At 37.4% G+C, this 20,756-nt stretch overlaps 1 protein-coding gene across 11 annotated transcripts in view; it reads right to left on the bottom strand.

The window, feature by feature from the left end:
* robo2 (roundabout, axon guidance receptor, homolog 2 (Drosophila)) overlaps window positions 1-20,756 on the bottom strand; it is a 630,465-nt gene that overhangs the window by 30,596 nt on the left and 579,113 nt on the right. For 7 of the 11 annotated variants that reach the window (XM_055197219.2, XM_055197227.2, XM_055197223.2 and 4 more), the window contains 5 exons: window positions 19,040-19,164; window positions 18,078-18,249; window positions 16,872-17,060; window positions 16,584-16,610; window positions 11,506-11,548 (listed from right to left, as the gene is read on the bottom strand). In XM_055197219.2, the coding sequence (XP_055053194.2) occupies window positions 11,506-11,548; window positions 16,584-16,610; window positions 16,872-17,060; window positions 18,078-18,249; window positions 19,040-19,164 (556 nt within the window). The remainder of the gene's footprint in view (window positions 1-11,505; window positions 11,549-16,583; window positions 16,611-16,871; window positions 17,061-18,077; window positions 18,250-19,039; window positions 19,165-20,756) is intronic. The other 4 variants (XM_055197221.2, XM_055197224.2, XM_055197222.2 and 1 more) reach the window with 1 other exon arrangement.

Below are 20,756 nucleotides of genomic sequence, written 5' to 3'. Positions count from 1 at the left end.
TGCTGTGTGTGTGCTTAAACCTTAAACTAAAGTGTTTGTTATTCTCATGGTTCAATGTTACACTGCTTGGTATCTCTTTTTAAGGTTTTGTTAAGGTTTACCACATTTTCACTGTAACATCTATTGTGACTTGTTAACATAGTGAGGTCAGTTAAAAATTGCATAGCATAGTTTTTTTTTTAAAGTTATGGCGTTTCACATAATACGCGGCAAGCGGCGAAAGCAGCTACGGCTTTTCTTGTGTAGTGGAAGCGTTTTGTGCAGCATTTAGTGCAAATGTTATCTTCAACGGCGCCTGCGGTAAAAGCCATGTCCGCGGAAGGGGCAGGATTTTTGGTGCCCAACAAGGCGTGCGGACCAACTCCTTTTCACCTCTGTAACCACCCGTTTTGGCGCTTTCCACACGTCTCCTATTGAAAATGAACTAGACACTTGCGATTGCAGCGTACCGTGTGAAACGCCCATTACTCCAATTATGCTTAATAAACTGATAGTGTGTTAGGTCATGTAAAAGGGTAAAAAAAACTTTAATTTATCAGAGAAAACTAAAATAAACGGCTAAAGCTACACTGTAAAAAAATTCCATAGAAATTACAATGTTATTGCAGCTGGGTTGCCGGTGATTTGCCGTGGATTGACATTTATGTTATTTGCTGGCAGGAGTTTGTTCAAAGTTGAATACATTTTGAATATTGACAGGTCTTTGTCTTTACAGAATAAAACTATACAATAACAGCCTCATGCAAAGCATTCTGGGAACAAAAAATCATCATCAACCTTTTTCTGTTTTTGCTTCAGATTTTGTTTCCCAGAATGTTTTGCTTGATGCTGTTTTTTTAGTTTTACTCTGTAAAGACAAAGACTTGTAAATGTTTTATGTTCATTTAACTTTGAACAAAATGTTTCCAGTAAAAAACATACATTTAAATCTACGGTAAATTACCAGCAACCCAGCTGCAATTTCTACTGAATTTTTTTACAGTGTAAAATATGACCGGCACAGGTAGATTCGCCCCATTATGTAAACGCCATAACCGACTTTCTCAAAGTTTTGTTTATGTGCGCATGTCTCTGCGAGTCTGTTTACATAAAAGTCTGCTCTCGACTGCTGCAGTTGGTGGAGAAACTGCAAAATTAAAAACTATGAAAACATTTAGAGGTTATGCAAACATGAGAAGAGATACAACAGTATAGCTTTCGACAAATTTTCTGACGGCTTTTTGAGGCGGTGACGTCACTGCCTGCGAGAAACCTGACAAATCTCCAAATCCTGCAAAAACGCAGATTTCTTCATAGCCGGTTTATTGATTGTAAATGCATGAAAACAAGTTTTTTATATTAAGCAGTTTTTTGATAGATATTCACTTATTTTGTGCATGTAAACGCACTTAATACAGAAGCCGAGAGAGGTCATCCATATTTTTATTTTTGCTTGCTTGTTTTCTCGTGATCACAACTTAATTTCTCGTGATCTGAACAAAACAAAAGTTGTTTTCTCGTGATCACGACTTAATTTTCTCGTGATCTCAACATAACAAGTTGTTTTCTTGTGATCAAGACTTAATTTTCTCGCGATCTCGACATAACAAATATTGTTTTCTCATGATCACGATTTCATTTTCTTGTGATCTCAGCATATCACGATTTCATTTTCTCGTGATCTCGACATAACAAATATTGTTTTCTCATGATCACGACTTCACTTTCTCGTGATCTCAACAAACAAAAGCTGTTTTCTTGTAATCATGATTTCATTTTCTCGTGATCTCGAAATAACAAAAGTTGTTTTCTCGTGATCACGACTTCATTTTCTCGTGATCTCAACAAACAAAAGCTGTTTTCTCTTAATCACTATTTCATTTTCTCGTGATCTCGAAATATCAAAAGTTGTTTTCTCGTAATCATGACTTCATTTTCTCGTGATCTGAACATAACAAAAGTTGTTTTCTCATGATCACGGCTTCATTTTTTTGTGAATTTTCTCGTGATCTCGACATAACAAAAGTTGTTTTCTCGTGATCTCGACTTAATTTTCTCGTGATCTCAACTTTCTCATGATCACGACTTAATTTTTCCGTGATCTCGACATAACAAAAGTTGTTTTCTCGTGATCACGACTTAATTTTTTTGTGATCTGGACATAACAAAAAGTTGTTTTCTCGTTATCACGACTTCATTTTCTCGTGATCTCAACAAACAAAAGCTGTTTTCTCGTAATCACGATTTCATTTTCTCGTGATCTCGAAATAACAAAAGTTGTTTTCTCGTGATCATGACTTCATTTTCTCGTGATCTGAACATAACAAAAGTTGTTTTCTCGTGATCACAGATTCATTTTTTGTTGATTTTTGCGTGATCTTGACATAACAAAAGTTGTTTTCTCGTAATCTCGACTTAATTTTCTCGTGATCTCGACTTTCTCATGATCACGACTTAATTTTTCCGTGATCTCGACATAACAAAAGTAGTTTTCTCGTGATCACAACTTAATTTTTTTTGTGATCTGGACATAACAAAAAGTTGTTTTCTCGTTATCACGGCTTCATTTTTTTTCGTGATCTCAACAAACAAAAGTTGTTTTCTCGTGTTCACAACTCAATTCTCTCGTGATCTCGAGATAACAAAAGCCGCCCCCTCGTTATCCTGACATGATAATCCAAATGTCATAATGTAATTTCCTGACCATAATATTTGGTTTATTTTGAAGTGTACTGCTGATGCATATGAATTGGGGTCTTCGTTGTTACCACACGTGTAGCTAATTGCCGATAAACCTAATAAACAAATAAAGTTGGATGTTTGATGTTCGTGAATTTAGGGACCATCTCTAAAGTAATACTGTACACGTTTCTATCTTAAATAGTAATTAACAGATTATTTGAATAAATATCAATTTACAGTTGGTTTTGTGACTTTTTGTTGACTTTAAGTCATTCCATTTAAATGCTGTTTAAAGTAGAAACATATATAGCCTATTATGGAGTTACTTTAGAGACGGTCCCTAAATTCACCATTATCAAATGGTCAATTATTGACAAATCTATTTCAGTTTAAGGGAATCCCTGATCCAAGTAAAATCTCATTTGTTCATCCATGCTAATTTATTTAACTATGCTTTGCTGTCTACAAACAAAACAACACGTTCTATTGAGTACACGTAAGCTTTAATCACATCACAAGAATACAACTTTTGTTAAGTCGAGATCACAAGAAGACAACTTTAGTTATCTCGAGATAATGAGAAATTAAGTCGTGATCACGACTTAATATAGTACACGACCTCTCTCGGCTTCCATACTTACATGAATAGTAGATATTTAATATTCTGCTTTACCTCAGTATATTTTTGTTTTTAACGCATATGCAAAATCTGCGTACGGTGTGCGTGATGCAAATTTTGTCATCAGAATAGTATGTGTGAACTGCACATGCATCGGCAGATTTTTGTAACTTTTTACACGTAGGACGCACATGCGCATACAGAAGAATGTAGTATTGTAGCCCAGGACATACATTGCATTTTGTCGCAATTCACATGCGTCTACTATGCTTTGGCTGTGCATTCGACGTACATTCGTGTACACAGAAAAAACAACTATACATGCACAAAATAAGCGAATGTTCTCCTATAGTCTACTATTTTTCTTACATTGTTTTCTCATTTCTATGTAAAGCACTTTGAATTACCCCTGTGTATGAAATGTGCAATACAAATAAACTTGCCTTGCCTATACTCAGGCTTTTTTGTATGAAAATCATATTTTCTTGTCTCCATCAAAACACGGAAATGTTCCTTTTGTACACAATCACACATTGTTAGGCTTACGAACTGCTTCTTCCGCTCGTGTGTTTTATGATACACTCCTGCACACATCTGACTATACTGTGTATACAATACCACAGATTGGAGGTTTAATTTAACAGGTGTCGTGTGTCTTCCCCAGGGGTGTGTGTGTGTGTGGCATCATTAAGACTTTAACCTGTCAGGGGTGAGTGCTGTGTGCTTTTACCACCACTTTACTCTGCAATCACTTCTCTGATGATCGTTGCCACGGGCAACAGATGCCAACGGGAGCCCAATTTCAACCTCCCGATTGGGTTTTTACTCCCATTCCTTCATTAAAGTGACACTGTAAAATGGCTGTTTTTCTCATACGAATAAACATCTGTCGGAAGATGAATGGAGGGATTGTAACAATAGAGTAATGGAAACCGAGTGGGGAGGTGGATGAATAAAGCGTTCAAGGACGTTTCTGGGCCGCTATCTCTGTGGTTGCTTTCAGTGCTGTTAGAGATTGCAATTTTTGAAATAGGACGGATTTCAAAATTCAAACACAGCGTCTTTTTATAATTTTTTGTGCTTATTTGTGCTCCTTTATACAGTAGCTCAGTAGTGGAGCAAATGCATAATGCATAATAAAAAATGCATAAAAGCTATTAAGTAATTTACTTTATTTTAATACCAGCTATTTTAAATCCTGATAAAATATATACATCCATTTCTTTGTCAGTCCATACTACCCATCACCCCTTCCCCCAATATGCAACTAAATTTACCCTCAGGGGTCTTAAGTCCCCAGGCTCGGGGAGGAGTGTGTGTGCTTTTAAGGCCGGGGGCAATATGCTGGCATCAGCAATGTAGCAACCAGTCGCTCTCTAAGCCACAGGTTTTAATAAGAACCAAGCAGAGGTCTTGATCTGATCCACGGGTGGGTGTCCTGACAGAATAAAAGCCCCCCGATGTGGCAGCTGAATGCCAAAACATGCCCTCGGGAAGGAACGAGTCATTCAAATTGATGGCTCCTCCTCAGACACTCACTTCTCATGGAGGTTATATGACAAGTGCCCCTTCACCATCAATCCTGTGCCCTCTCACCTCTTACTAAACACCCCTCCTGTGTACCATCAGCTCTTTTGCTATAGCTGTTTGCTTTTTTAACTCTTTTATGACAATGTAAGCAAGGCATTGTGGGCTAAAAATAATTATAATATCCAATTATATAATAGTCAACCATGTCACAATTAAATAACCATGTATATATTTTTTTACATTATTTCAGATCAGATTATGGAGGTAAATTTTCTGCACCCCACACATGCAAACCCGCCTAGCCGGCACCCTCGGGGATCATTTGTAAGAACGGGTGATGATGATGTTGACAGTGGTAACGTCGTCCCCGTCCTTGCATTCATCTTCCCTGCGCCAGATGATTAGATTGAGAAATATCATTTTAGCGAATCACAGGGAGCAGGGCCAAGGGCCTCATCCCAACCCTGACACCGGCGCTGAATTCCTCTCCTCGACAGGAGCCCAACGTGGCCTTGAGAAGGAAGACATTCGATCTCGCTCCATTCTTCCCTGCCACGCGTGCCACTGTGAAATACAACCTAGCAGCGCGTCTGTGAGGATCGCCGTAAACAAGTCAGGCGAGCAATATTAATCCCGATACTACTATATAAATCAGCCGAGGTTTACAGGCCCACACGCCCTCGGATGCAGCAGCGGAGAATGAGGGAGAGGCCGAACTAAAAGCCTGCACATTAAATTATGCTTAAGGCATGTTGAAACATACATTTGCTTTTTAGATTTACACTGGCTGGTGGATGCTGTCACTTTCAGCGCAGTGAAAATCTAATATACGCACAAATATGGCCGTATAAACACATATATCACGGCGTGTGCGCTGATTGAGAAAAAACGGGAAGAACAAAGAAAGAAAAAAAGTGTATGGGAAAGAAAAACGACATTACCAGTTTCCCATCAGTTCCAGGCCTGACCAATATGCAGCCTATTTATCTTCCATGAATCATTTATTCTGTGATCGATTAAGCTTAATTGTTCAGCGTGAGCAATTTGGCAGCGGCCAATGAGAAGCTGAAGAAACAGACGTGGCTTCATTTGCTATTGTCAAATTAATGCAATAAACAAAGTCTGTAACAAATGAACACATTATGCCTAGTTTGCCCATCATCTCTGCAGACTCTACTGGTCACGGAGACTTTTCCAAAACATCAACAGATCTACAGCTTAATAGGATTAAAAAAATCACAATTGAGGTTGCATTTGTAACCATTACCAAATGCATTACGTAACATAAACTAACAACGAACAATACTTCCAGAGCATTTATAGGCCCTGTCCCAAATGGCGCACTTCATGTGGACTTTCGGTCTCGTGGCCTTAAATTGCACATGCTCAGTCTACAAGTCCGTAGGGTGTCCCATCTGTCATTTTTAACTCATTCACCACCAGCCTTTTTGATAAAAGTTGCCCACCTGCATTTTTGTGATTTTAACAAAATTTTCACAAAATTATTTTCTATAAATATATAAACATACAAATTATATCAAATTAAAGAACACACCCTCTGCTTTCAAACAAACAATAAACAAACAAACAAACAAACAAAATGGGGAAAAAACGTTTCATTATATATTTACTTTTTCTACTTAATTTACCACTGAAATATGGATATTTCTCTTCAACAATACAACATTTTGAGCAAAAAGCTTAAAAAATTTCGTTTTTGTAAAGAAATTTATGTTAGAGATCAGACTCAGAATGACTATCAAACATAAACGCAGTTAAAATAAACCATTAACTCTTTTTAACTTCCGTTTTTGATAAATTCGTTTTGATAAAAGCGGTATTACACTTTCACTTTGAAATTTGTCCAGAAAGGCACATTTATTAGTTAAATATGAACTCATAAATGACGAGATAACTCGTCAATGGCGGTGAATGAGTTAAGCTCTGAAGTGTGCTCATCAGCGCCCCCTTTGCGCCCTTGATGCGGTCTTCGGCGAAACAGGCTTCACGCACTTTACCAACCCAGAAGTCCTTGCGAAAGAGCAATCAGACGATGGATAGAAGGAGTTCACACTGATGGGCAACTTCTCTTCCTATTTCTGGCGTGATAGTCGAGTCTGTCCCAAAATACGACTCTGGTGCACCCACGTGGACTCGCGTAAAGGGTCCCTACATGATGTCATCAAAGTGTGGACTCTGAGGAAGTCCACAAGCCTGGGGTGTGCAATTTGGGACAAGGCCATAGAGTGCTGCAAGGGTGACATATTTTTGTAGGCCAACCTCGGAAGTTAGCGGGACACTGGAAAAAATGTTCCTGTAGATTTTTGTGTTATCGCAAAAATAAGATCTTTAAGTTTAAGTTAAAAATAAGTGTTTAACTAAGTTTTGTCCAACAAGATAATCTGCACAGATGAACACAACTTTTATTAGGCAACAGTAGAACAGATTTATGGATTTATCTAATAAAATATTAAAACATATTTTTGTATTTGTTAACGATACTTTTTTATTATTTAAAATTATATTTATTTAATTGAGAAAAATAAGCAGAATTAATAATTATTTATATTAATACAACAATTATTTATACTACTATTAATTTTGTTATTATTTATGAATAATAGTAAATATTAATAAATGCTGAAAAACTTTATTGCTCATTGTTAGTTCATGTAAGCTAACGCATTTAATAATGTTAACTAATACAACCTACAGTAATGTTATACAAACGTGTTATGGTCGTTTCACATTGTATGCGGCAAGCGGCGAAATCACAGCGTGGCTACAGCTTCCCTGAAAAAAAATTATATGCAGGGTTTTGCTAAAAAAATTAAACATTTCAAAAATGATGCACTATATTTGTAAGTAAAAAAAGCCTAGTTAGTTATATTGTCTAAAATAATTCAAGTAGTTTCAACCAAAAATGTATTTAATTTCCTTCTTACATGATAAAATTTAGCTGAAATTTAGTTGAATTTAGTTAATAATGTGTACAATTAGAATACCTCCCATTTTTGTGTTTTTTATAGAATTTACTCATTTTGTTTAGTTAAATTTACTAAGCCACAAAATCATTTTAACAGTGTTTTCTTGTGTATTGAAGTATTTTTTGCAGAATTTAGTGCAAATATGTTTATCTTCAACGGCGCCTGTGAAGTAGAGCTGGTCCGTAGAAGGGGCAGAATTTTGGGAGCGACTCCGCTTCACCTCTGTAACAGCTCCCACTTTCCGCACATCTACTATAGAAAATGAACTAAACACTCGCAGTTACCGCATACGGTGTGAAACGCCCATTACAGGGATTTCGACAGTCAGAAAGTTGTAACTTTTATAAGGCAACAATAGTAGGCTACAGATTTAAGGATTAATCTAATAAAATATTAAAACATATTTTTGTATTTGTTAATGATACTATTGATAATTATATTTATATATTAAGAAAAACAATCAGAATTAATTATTATTTATATTCATACAACAATTAATTACATTACTATTCATTTCGTTATAAATTTAGGAATAACAGTAAATAGTTATAACATACGATAACGTCGTGTAAGAAATCCAGTTCATGTCACGTATTACAAAACTATTATAAATATTAGTGATGCACCGATGTATCGGCCACCGATATTTATCGGCCGATTTTTGATGAATTTGAAACCATCGGCATATCGGCAATAGCACGAGACCGATACCGATTGTTTATTAATTAACTGCATAAAGAAATCCATTATATCTAAAAAAAATGAGTTAATGTTGTTAATAAAATAAATGCTGAATAGCAAAAACCACCTTTGAAGGTTGTAATGCTATCGTCTTATATTTGTTTTAGCTTAATTTGTGCCTCTCTTATTATGTTGGTCAGTTGAATGTTAATTAGATCCAATCCATGTTCAGTAAAAATAATTTGATGCAGAAATAAACTAGCTAATAGACCAACTGTATAGTATTGTATACAAGTGTTTAATATCGGCATCGGTATCGGCCAGAAGTTGTCTGTTTAAATCGGAATCGGTATCGGCCCAAAAAAATCCTATCGGTGCATCCCTAATAAATATGTGATCAAAATATATAATAATAATAAGTAGTATTGTTACAGAAAATCTACAGAACACACAGAAATTTACATACAGGCTACAATAGTGTTACCTTAAATGTCTTTGTTTCAATCCCCTCTATAAAGATAAGTGCATATTCCTGGTCTCATGGGTGCTATCTAAGAAAAAGACAAGGTATCACTATTAAAAATACAATTGGGCGTCATCTATGATTAGGGAGGAGACCCCTGGGATCTGAAATCATTAAATCAATTAAATCTGAACTTCACTTGAGCTGGGAGAACCAGACGATCGTGTCTGCTGCCCACGACGCCCGCTGGGGCTTTAATTCCAGCTACCCGAAATACCCTCATCTACAGATACAGCACCAGAGACAATAAGAAGATTAATCCAAGAAAACCTCCACTAGCTGCGATTCTGAGTGGATTTGGTCTGCCAGGAATGATAAAAGACACTAGGGTGAAAAAAAGACAGCAATCCGGTGGGGTAACTGGTGTCATTCAAACCAACCTATCCTTTGCTCTACCGCCCCCTGAAAAAACTCAGCCCAGACCTACCTGCAGATTTCGCACGGGTTAGCCTTGCCTCTCCCTGGGGTAATTATTTTTACATTATTACACATGCTCATATTCCATCCGCCCGACTGAGGTGACAGGCAAATTTATCACTACGGGGGTCCGCACAGGCAGCAGGCGCGTGAGGGGAGGGGGGTGGGAAACGCAGGTTGACAAATGATAAAATAAAACCCCTCTCTGCTTAAATTGTTCCCGCTAATTCTTTTTGGGGGTGAGATTTATGAGTGGCTATCCGCCCGTGAAGGAAGATGTGCGGAGATTCGTGCACATATACGTGTGTGTGTGTGTGTGTTTGACAGAATGCAGGGTACACAAACAGGCAGATCTCATCTTATATTCCATCAGTCATGTGGTGATATTAGAACCAGTGTGATGTATAAATGGAGAGATGCTGTGAGGTTCAGAGTCGTGCTGCAGGTTGATCCGTTTGATAAAACCGACTGATCATGGGTAACCGAATATGTGACCCTCTGCTGTGATACCCCACATACATTTGGTCTCATTAGTTTAAAGAAAATGAAATATTGTAATGAAATGTGCTTGTACAAAATGTTTCCCAGGATACTGTAGGAGTTGGGAACTATTGGTTTGAAATAATAATTCACCCAGAAATGAACATTTTGTTGTTATTTACATATTCGGTAACACTTTGTATTTGTTGGAATAGTTTTTCCACCATTATGCCTATAATATTGTTTATGCTAGTTTGTTGTGCATTAACTAATATTTTAACTTTTTATAAAAATTTATTAGTAATCTTAGTTCATGTTAATTTCATTATTTACTAAGATTTAAATAGCTTGATTGTTCCTTATCTTTGTAATAAATCTTTGTAAAATAATCTTTGGATAAATGCCTAAATGTAAATGTAAGTATTGTTCATTGTTAGTTATGTTAAAGGAAAACACCACCGTTTTTTAATATATTACTATGTTCTTACATCAACTTAGATGAAGTAATACATACCTATCTTTTTTCAATGCATGCACTTTTAATCTTTGTACAGCACCTTGTGAATGTGTTAGCATTTAGCCTAGCCCCATTCATTCCTATGGATCCAAACAGGTATGATGGGAAGCCACCAAACAGTTCCATGTTTTCCCTATTTAAAGACTGTTACATGAGTAAATATGGTGGCACAAAATAAAACGTGGCGATTATTCAATATAAATGCATTATTCAATATTATAAGTGCTCTTCCGCCATACAACATAGTTTTCGTTTTTTATCTGCTTAAAAAATCGCCGCATTTTGTTTTGTGCCACCATACTTACTTGTGTAACTACTCATGTACTTTAACAGTCTTAAAAATGGGAAAACATGGAAGTGTTTGGTGCCTTCTAAAATTATCCCTGTTTGGATCCTAAGGAATAAATGGGGGTAGGCTAAATGCTAACACATTTACGGCGCGCGGTACAAAGATTAAGAGCACAGATTGAAAAAAGATAGGTATGTATTAATTTATCAAGTTGAGGTAAGAACATAGTAAAATATTGAAAAACTGTGGTGTTTTCCTTTAAGCTAATGCTAACCTTATTGTAAAGTGTGACCCCATATTCTAGTCATGCTCTTTATTCTGTGCAATAAAAATGCATATTCAAATAATCTTTACTTTCATTTCTTTGGGTAAACTATTTTTTATATTTTCGTTGTAATTTAAACAATTGCATCCACAATGACATACTGTATTGTGACCTTTTGGGAGGTTAAACAAGCTGTTGACCCACGAGAAATGGCTGTGTGTCTCAGAGAGACCCAGAGAAACAACATTTCAATCCTCCGCCCTGCGATGTCTCCTAAAACGAATTTCTAGCTGTGCGGGGACGGCACGAACACCTAAAAGCGGAGAGCGGGCCTAAAGACGACAGCCTTGTAGAGGATAATGGTTTTGATGACCTTCCGAGGAATGATGGACAGAATATGAATGAGGTTTGGAATTGAGGGGCCGGTCTTTGAAGGTTAAAGGCAGGTGATTGGCACAAAGATAATAACCGGAGCTGTTTTTGGCATGCAGAGGAAAAACAAAGAGGAACAAGAGAACGGATGACAAGAATCTTACCTCCCGTTGCTCATCAAGCCTCCATCAACACGCTGGAATGTCACTGAGGGTCAGGACGCGGGTGGAAAATGAGAGAGAGAGAGAGAGAGAGAGAGAGAGAGAGAGAGAGAGAGAGAGTCATTGCAGCATGATAACACAAAAATGAAATCAATTATGCATCAGTCTTCTTTGTCTGATTGATGGATTTTTTGATACAAGACTGCACGCTGAAGAAAATAAAGAACTGGAACTGATTAAGAAATTAAAAGTTTCTATTTCTCTGTCTTTGTAATCTTACACGAGTGACTGCACCGCCCAGAGCGTACACAGAAAATAAACATGCACATTTATAAAGTCTATTTCAAAACCTAAGCATCTCTGCATCTTTAATTTTTTTCTTTTCTCTGAGATTTTTCCTTTTTTCGGTAACGCTTTACAATAAAGTTGCATTTGTTAACTAACATGAGTTAGCTAATGTGAACTAACAATGAACAACTATAGTTTGTTTCTTCGGACAAACATTGCCACGGTTACGCGCATGGCTCGAAGATAACTATGTCTGTGTTTGTTTATCTGTCTGGCTAGTGGCTAAACTGACCTCTGGAACAAATACTTTGTTGAAAATAAACATTTTTTGGTTTCCTAACGACAAGGGGAGACGGTAAACATTGATCTCCGCTGTGTGAAGAGAGGTTTAAAGAGAGAGGCAACTTGTTTTTTTTGTTTTTTTTGAGAGTCTACCAGAAGTTAAAGGAAAACACCACCGCGTTTCAATATTTTACTATGTTCTTACCTCAACTTAGATGAATTAATACATCCCTATCTTTTTTCAATGCGTGTACGTAATCTTTGTACAGGGCGTCGTAAATGTGTTAGCATTTAGCCTAGCCCAATTCATTCCTTAGGATCCAAACAGGGATGAATTTAGAAGCCACCAAACACTTCCATGTTTTCCCTATTTAAAACTGTTACATGAGTAAGTAAGGTAACACAAAAAAGTTGCGATTTTTTAAGCGGATAAAAAACTGAGAACTACATTGTATGGCGGAAGAGCACTTAGTTTGGAGCACCTCGACCCCGGCGCGCAGCAACATCATCACTCTTGTCTACTTCCCCTAGCGCTTAAACTTCTGTCAATATTACTACGCCAGAGGTCGAAGTGCTTCAAACTAATTTTCTCATATTTTATCCGCCTAAAAAATTAGCACGTTTTTATTTTGTGCCACCATACTTACTCGTGGCTTTTAAATTAATCCCTGTTTGGATCCTAAGGAATGAATCGGGCTAGGCTAAATGCTAACACATTCACGACGCGCTATACAAAGATTAAGTCCACGCATTAAAAAAAAGATGGGTATGTATTCATTTGTCTAAGTTGAGGTAAGAACATAGTAAAATATTGAAAAACTGTGGTGTTATCCTTTAAATTTGGTCCACAAAAGCCGTTTATTTATGTTGTTGCTGCTGAAACCGTTTATACTGCTCATTGTTAGTTCATGTTGGCTAATGCATTTACTAACGTACTAAAGTGTTACCTTACATTCTTGCCACAACATGTACATCAGAATGTTGTTTACACAAAATATGGTTCTCGCTGAAATCGAAAATGAATGAACTAATAATGAAAGGTGTTTGTGCTTACAGTTAATGCACTTAGCGCGATGCAACAGACTTAATTGCAACCAGGCACAAATCGTATTTACACGGGTTAACGCCGAACGGTTTATTACTTGTCATTTTCCGCCCGATTAGGTTGTTAGCTACCACACCACTTAATGAAAATCTTCACTGAGATCCACATTCCCACTTATTTCCCAAATATAACACCCTCTCATCCAGACTAACTCCCAATCTGTTAACCAAATGGCCTGCGGGGAATCCAAATGAGATTTGTGACATTTTACTCTCCACTGTTAACAATCCGTCACCTCTTTTAACAAACAGACAGTTTAAATATTAAACTTGATGAACACTACCCAGGGGTTGGCTCTCCTCCCGAGCGCAGTGTTTGTTAAGTTTATTTGCATTCATGGCTAATTCCAGAATCTGGCATTTCGGTAAATTGAGAACAAACACTAACGGTATTTTCTCTCCCCAAGGGACTCTTTTAATGTGTGTGTAGCTCTGTTAAGTGCCTATCTACAATTGAACACATTGCTGGCTTTTTGATGTGGTCTGTGGACTGGCGCTGAGCTGGTCTCGGCTTAGGCTGGGCTCCAGATAAGCACTCTCTCCAATATGAAAACTGATTACTGCTCTTTAATAAGCATTTACTGCCGCACGGCCAAATCCTTGTATGAAAATTCCATCAAATCGTCCTTCCTCCGGTGTGTTTGGTTGAACAGGTGTGTTTGGTTTGACGCATCTACCGTCTCATACTCATCATCGACGCCCTCCGGCCTCGATTAAATAAACAAATGCAGCGGCGATCTTAAATGTCATTTCAGAACAAAACGCCTGACGCTAACGTCTCATCCTTTTACGATCTGCCGTCTTTGTTTATTGCATAAGCCTTGGAACGTTCACATGATTTGCGGTGAACCGTGATAATGAGCCAAAGACAATTTGGCTTCGGGAAACAAGTAACAACAGCTCGCTAGCTAACCACATTTTTGCTTAGCTACGTTAGCTTCAGAAGAGAGCTGTTGCCTAATTGTGTTAAAGATCATGGTGCTAATCTGTAAGATGCTTTGGATAAAGCATTTGCAAATGCCCAAATCTAAAAGTACATCTTTAACACGGATGAGTGCCTTTCTTGGAGTTACACACATGGGGTCTGGCATGTCGGTAATGCGTCTGAACGCCGCACTTATCTGGGTGCTGAGAAAGCACGAGATATGTGGTCCTTTGGGACCCAACAACCCTGAAGATCACTGAAGCAGTAGTGACTCTGGAGTGCATTAAAACTGAAGAGTAGATATCTGGGCCATAAGACCTGAGCACCTGACTGCTGCGCTCTTATCTTCCATAAGAAAAAAAAAGAGAAAGTGAAGGGGTGTCTGCTTTGGCAGAAGACTGATTTGATAGGTAATGAAGTTTGGACCGAAACCCTCCAACAAGATAAAAGCGCCTCAATTCGCGAGCAATCCCCAGAAGACACAGTGGCAACCTGGGACGGTTGAGTGAATTTTTTCTTTTTTGTTATCAATTCACAGTGTGATTGTGGTCAACCGTGTGGGATCAGGTCATCGTTGGTTAACCTCTGCAGGCTTGTGGATCTCCTATATATCAAACCAACCATTGAATTACAAACGTTTCTCGGGCTATTGTGAAAATAAGTGGAAAATCAAAGGTAGCATGAACGGGATGATATTTAATTTATAGACAATCATGTATTTGATGGAAATATGGCTAGGTTTGAAATAGCGTTTTGCACTATATCGTATTAGTGTTGACAGTTCAGTGTGCATAGACTACAGTAACTGGGTGACCTACTAGATATGCCGAAATGTGCAGTATACAATGCAGTACAATGTGCTCAACTTTATAGAAAGAAGGAAGAAAAATGGGTATAAAATAACTATATGAAACTATAGTCAACGTCAATATCTAGAGATGGAGGTGAAAATTTGCTGTCAAAAGATTATTCACGATAAATCGCATATAGTTTGTTTTTGCATGATATGTGTGTATGCGTTATGTGTAATTTTTTTATATATAAATACACACACATCCATGTATATGTATAAGAAATATTTACATGTGTGTATATATATATTTATTTATATTTTTATATATTCTATATAATATATAAATAAAAAATATATATAAATAAAACATTTCATATATATATATATATATATATATAAAATGCAAAAAAAATATTTTATTTTGTATGAGATTATTGTAGATTAATCTATCTATATGTGTGTGTATATATTTATTTAGATTATATATACATTTTTAAAATATGCATAAATAACTTAACTTAATTTATACATGTATGTCTGTATTTATATATGTTATTATGCATAATAATTACACACAATACACACACAAATAGATTATGCAAACACAAACTTTTATTTTGTATGCGATTAATCTTTTGACAGCCCTAATTGAAATGTATTTTAATGTTAAATAATGTGTTTTGTTTTGCAGGTAGTATACATCATATACTGCACAATATTCAATAAACTAGTACACTACACTCAAAAAATTGAAAATATAAAATGCAGGATTATTTTTAACCCAACGTTGGGTCAAAAAGGGATTAACTGAACCGTTTGGTTAAATTTACCCCTATTTTTATATTTGACCCAATAATTGATATCATTACAACCCAACACAGTTGGGCCAGCCTGATCTCACTAGAAATCCTACATATTTTACGATATGGCTAATTCGTATCAATTCATACGAAGTTAATCGTGCAAAATCGTACGATTCTCATGAAAAAACAACAACAATGAAACCGAACCCCTAACCCCAACGTCACAGGAGTCAAGGCAAATCATACCAAAACTTACGAATGTGGTCATATCAATTAATACGAATTAGCCAACTCATAAAATATGTACGAATTTTCGTGAGCTAGTGTTGGATGGGATCGTCCCTTTTTGACCCAATGCTGGGTTAAAAATAATCCAGCATTTTTTTCTAAACATGTTATAAGTTTGAATTGAAGTTTTGCCCATAATTTTAGCATTCCTAAATATAAAGAACACAATCATTGTGGTTTATATAAAGCAACCAGAGAACCTCACATGTGAATCCACATATACATTTGTTCAAGCATTTAATAACAAAGACAGAAATGAATGAAAGAACGAACGAAGGATAACTCCATAGAGAAGATCAAAACCTATTCATGACACCTGCACAAACACCAAGAAAAGGCAAACAAGAAACGGTGGATAAAAATGTGAGGAGAAACCACATGAGAAGACAAATAGCATGAGCACAGGTGACCACCAACAAGCTAAATAAAGAATAAAGACACAAAAAGCCCGCAGATCTTCCACCTGACTTTGCTGAGCACTCGCAAACTATGCGAAACTCGCAAAATCAAGTGGGCAACGTGAGGACGAGGGAATGAAAGGGGAATGAAAGGAAGAATGCATGATGGGGTTGGAGAAGACGGGACAAATGAACAGTACCTGCAGGGGTGAAGGTGAAGGACTGAACTGCAAAACAAGACAGAAAGAGTGTGTGTTACAAAGCCTGCGACGCTCACACGTGCTTTGGAGGTTGTCTGTGTGTCATAAGCATGCAGGTTTGCGTGTATTTCTGCATGTGGTGCCATCAGAAACAGGGCAACCGGAAAAATCAAGTATTGTCACAAGACAGAAAATAGGTACGGTAACACGGAGAAGACACGCAAACATGCTGAAAAGAAACGAAACAAAAAACAAACTTTTTTGATTTAGCGTCGATTCAGTGTCTACCTGCGTAATTGCTCAGACCCTTTCGCTTCTTTCTTCTCCAGTACAGCCAGATACTGAAGCCCATGAGAATGACCCAGCAAGCCCCTCCGATGCCCGCAATGAAGGCCGGCTGCTTCACAACGTCCGTGATTTGCTCCGTGATGCTGTTGTTCCGGTTTCCGCTTACGATCACGTCACGGAAGTCTTTACCTGAACAAACACAGAAACGAAAACAGTTTTTTAGTAAACACTGCGAATGAGTTCAAGTTTAATGGCACGGAAAACATTCGTGCTTCAGCAAACCTCAGGACAGGATCATTGAATCAACTCAACTGAATCACTAAGAGCTCATCACATCGAAGTTTAGTGTCAGCTCAGTGACCAGATGTTGACAAAGTGTAAAAAATGACTTAATGTTTGAAAGACAGCTTGGAATAACATTCAGATCACAAATGATTTACCACATAATGCGAATTTGAGTAAAATTAACATGAAATCAAGTTTGGCTTTTTCGAGGGAACAAGACGCTGCGTCAGAGAGCTGACACTATGGGGAAAGCCTACAGCATGACAGCGTCTGAGTATGTATATCAAATTCGACCACTGGTTGGGTGTGACATTATAGGCGGAAGCCAGAGAGCATAAATAAGACGAAAAGGAACACTCACTTTATCTGGCATATGCCGAAGCGGATGTACAGGCACGCCAGAAGTATGGCAAGGGAGACGCAGCGCCTCGTTCCCTTCTCAGGGAACAAGGGTAACATAGGTAACCCGAGGCTTTTTTTTTTACAAAAAAATGAATAGAAAAATGATACATCCATAATGTTTATTAATAAAGCTAATAGAATCATTTTATAACCAGCCATTTTCAGTTTAAAAGATTGTAGGACACACACAAACATACAAGCCGTAGTCATGATATATAGTCTATCAGCCTCTGGCTGTGTGTGAAGACAGATAGTGAGTTTGACATTTGGGAATAAGGGCATATCACTGGTAAAATCATCACTTATGGGTCAAATCAGTCACAACCTACTACAATCCACATTACTCACAACCAAAATACGAAACTGCTGCTCTGCTCCAGATTTGATTTTGATTCCGGTGGCCGCATCAAAACGATCCAATGAACAAACTCTAAAGGTATTTCTGACCATCATTTATAAATGCCAGTTGGAATAAGACAGAAAAGGTTACTGTTACGAATAGATGAAAGTCTCTCGTACCAATAACGATGGGTTGTGGCTCGCTTTTGACCCCCACACCGGCGCTTGTGCTGGCGGCCACCTCCACGCGATACAGGACTCCCGCCTGTAGACCACCAACTACCACTGAACGGATGGCCGCGTCCACCGTCTTATTTACGTGAAAGCGTGTTTCGTTTCCCAAGCACCAGATCTATGAGAAAGAGAATATGATATGGTGAGACAAAAAAAACAATGATAGTGTGTATAACCTGACAGTTTATTCAAGAAACACAAGCAGATCCGCAAACCATTCATACGTTTAACAAACGATCTGCACAGAAATCTGCTCTGCCTGTGCTTTAAGATTAAAGGGATAGTAAAAAAAAAAAATCTGTCATCATTTACTGACCCTCATGTTGTTACAAACCTGTATGAATTTCTTTGTTCTGCTGTACAAAAAGGAAGATGTTTCCTACTTGATTACAAATATCTTCCTTTGTGTTCAGCAAAACAAAGAAATGTATACAGGTTTGTGACAACTAGATTTTTGGGTAAAATATCGCTTAAATAAATAAATAAATAAAAATTATATATATATATATATATATATAAAAAGAGTATGCATGACGCATGCAAAACTACCGCTCCGGCGTCTATAAGTGTGGAGAAAGAGGAACGTTCCGACGTTGTTGTATGTGGAATGATACTACTTCATGTCTTTGTGTCAGTTTACTGTTTAAATGGTCCGCAAGTGTACATTTCACACAGAAAATAGGACAAAACAGTTGAGTAACCAATCCGTGAGAATGCCACGGAAAAAGACAGTCCGTAGCAGGGCCACGGAAAAATGCGGAGATCCGTGGGAGTGCCGCGGAGAGGTGAGCGCAAAATTCTGTGACTATGCCATGGAAATTCGTGAGATCAGGTTGCTTTGTTCGCCCCCTGGTGCCCCTTTGAAGCTGCACTGAAATTGTGAACTATCCAATAAAGGTGGTGTTTACCTTATATTCCTGGATGATGCCATTTTGATAGTCTGCTGGAGGAGGATCCCATGAAATACTAATAGATGTACTGTTCTGATTGCCCACTGTGAGTACAGTCACCTGCTGTGGTGGAGCACCGGGTGCTGAGAGAGAGAGAGAAAGAAAGAAAAAAGAAAAAAAAGAAAGAAAGAGAGATTTACTTTTACAATCATTAAGTTCCTGTAGCAGTTCAATGGAAAGGCCATTGTTTACCATGATATAAAAATCTATTGCTTGCTAATTTTCCATTTCAATTGTGCTATGTTAACTATTGTTTAAAGCAGCCACAGTCGAGTGGTTTCCACTAATGCACCTAACACACAAGAAACAAATAAATACAAACGCCAGAGAAAGTTTGCTTACACATCTGAGTGTCTGTACAATGTATGTACATCACTCAAAACATAAACAGCCCCAACGCATTCAAAAATAATGGGGCTTAAAAAGTGCCCATTGCAGGAATGCCACAGAAGAAATATTTTTGGCTCAAGGGTTCCTAAAAAAAAAACATTTCTTATTAGATATATATTTTAAAAACCCTTTCAGGCGGGACGTGGCAAAAAATTTGTGATGTTGATCCAGTGGTCGAACAAATGTAATGAAGCACGATTTGCATAATGCCTGTATTTTTATGACTTCAAACTCTATTAGGTACTGTAATACTTTTAAATCTAGCATTTTCTTTGCTAAATGACTGTCCTCATTACAAATATATTCCTAGTGATGGGGACGTGACTGCCTATGCCGAGTCCGAGTCAAGACTGAGTCTTTGAAGGTTCGAGACCGAGGCGAGACCGAGTCAGTTGGTTTTCAAATAGAGTCGAGTCCGAGTCAAGACCGAGTCTTTGAGGAAGCAAGTCTGAGTCGAGACGGAGTCCTTCAGGAGTCGAGACCAAGACCATAAAAACATATCAGTTTTCATATTCATGATTTAATATCACCCCACTTAATAATCAACAGTTTGGTCTACAGACTAAGCTAGATTGGGAATTGTTTAGAGGAGCACTCTTAATATGGCCTATGCTTTTACTATCATTAAAAAAATCCCTACCATATGCATCATCTTCTGTGTATTGTTCTAGAGATAAATATGACTCTGATGGCAGTATCTTTGCATTGCACCATGGGATGTCATTTTCAAATAATATCCGTCAACATTGCATTTTATTATTATTGTTATGTGTTGTGTGTGTTTTATATTAACATAAAAAATGCGCTGGTCTCGAGGACTCGGTCTGAAATTACGAGTCTCACTGTGGTCCGAGTCTTTGAAGGAACGAGTCTGAGACGAGTCAGAGAAAGCTGAAATCTGTCTCGAGTACTACATTACTATATATTCCAAAGAAAAAAATCATGATTTATGAATCATTTTGGTATTATTTGGCAAAACAGAGAGGATAAGCTATAAACATAAGGTATAATTCTGTTAAGATTACATACAGATGAAGTTAAAAGGCTTTTCAACCCAAGACCAGTGGGGTTTTAAAGATGTAAATTTGTGTGTATATGCTTTATTATGCTGTACAGTATGAGTATGTTAATGTTATATAGTGCTGGGCAAAGATTAATCGCGATTAATCGCATACAAAATAAAAGTGATTATTGGCATGAGTATGTGCTGTGTGTAATTATTATGTATAAATAAATACACACACATTCATGTATGTATTTAAGAAACATTTACATGTTTATATAT

Source organism: Misgurnus anguillicaudatus, chromosome 24, assembly GCF_027580225.2.
Source record: "Misgurnus anguillicaudatus chromosome 24, ASM2758022v2, whole genome shotgun sequence".
In the NCBI taxonomy this organism is placed as follows: Eukaryota; Metazoa; Chordata; class Actinopteri; order Cypriniformes; family Cobitidae; genus Misgurnus; species Misgurnus anguillicaudatus.
This window is presented reverse-complemented; position numbering and strand designations above follow the sequence as displayed.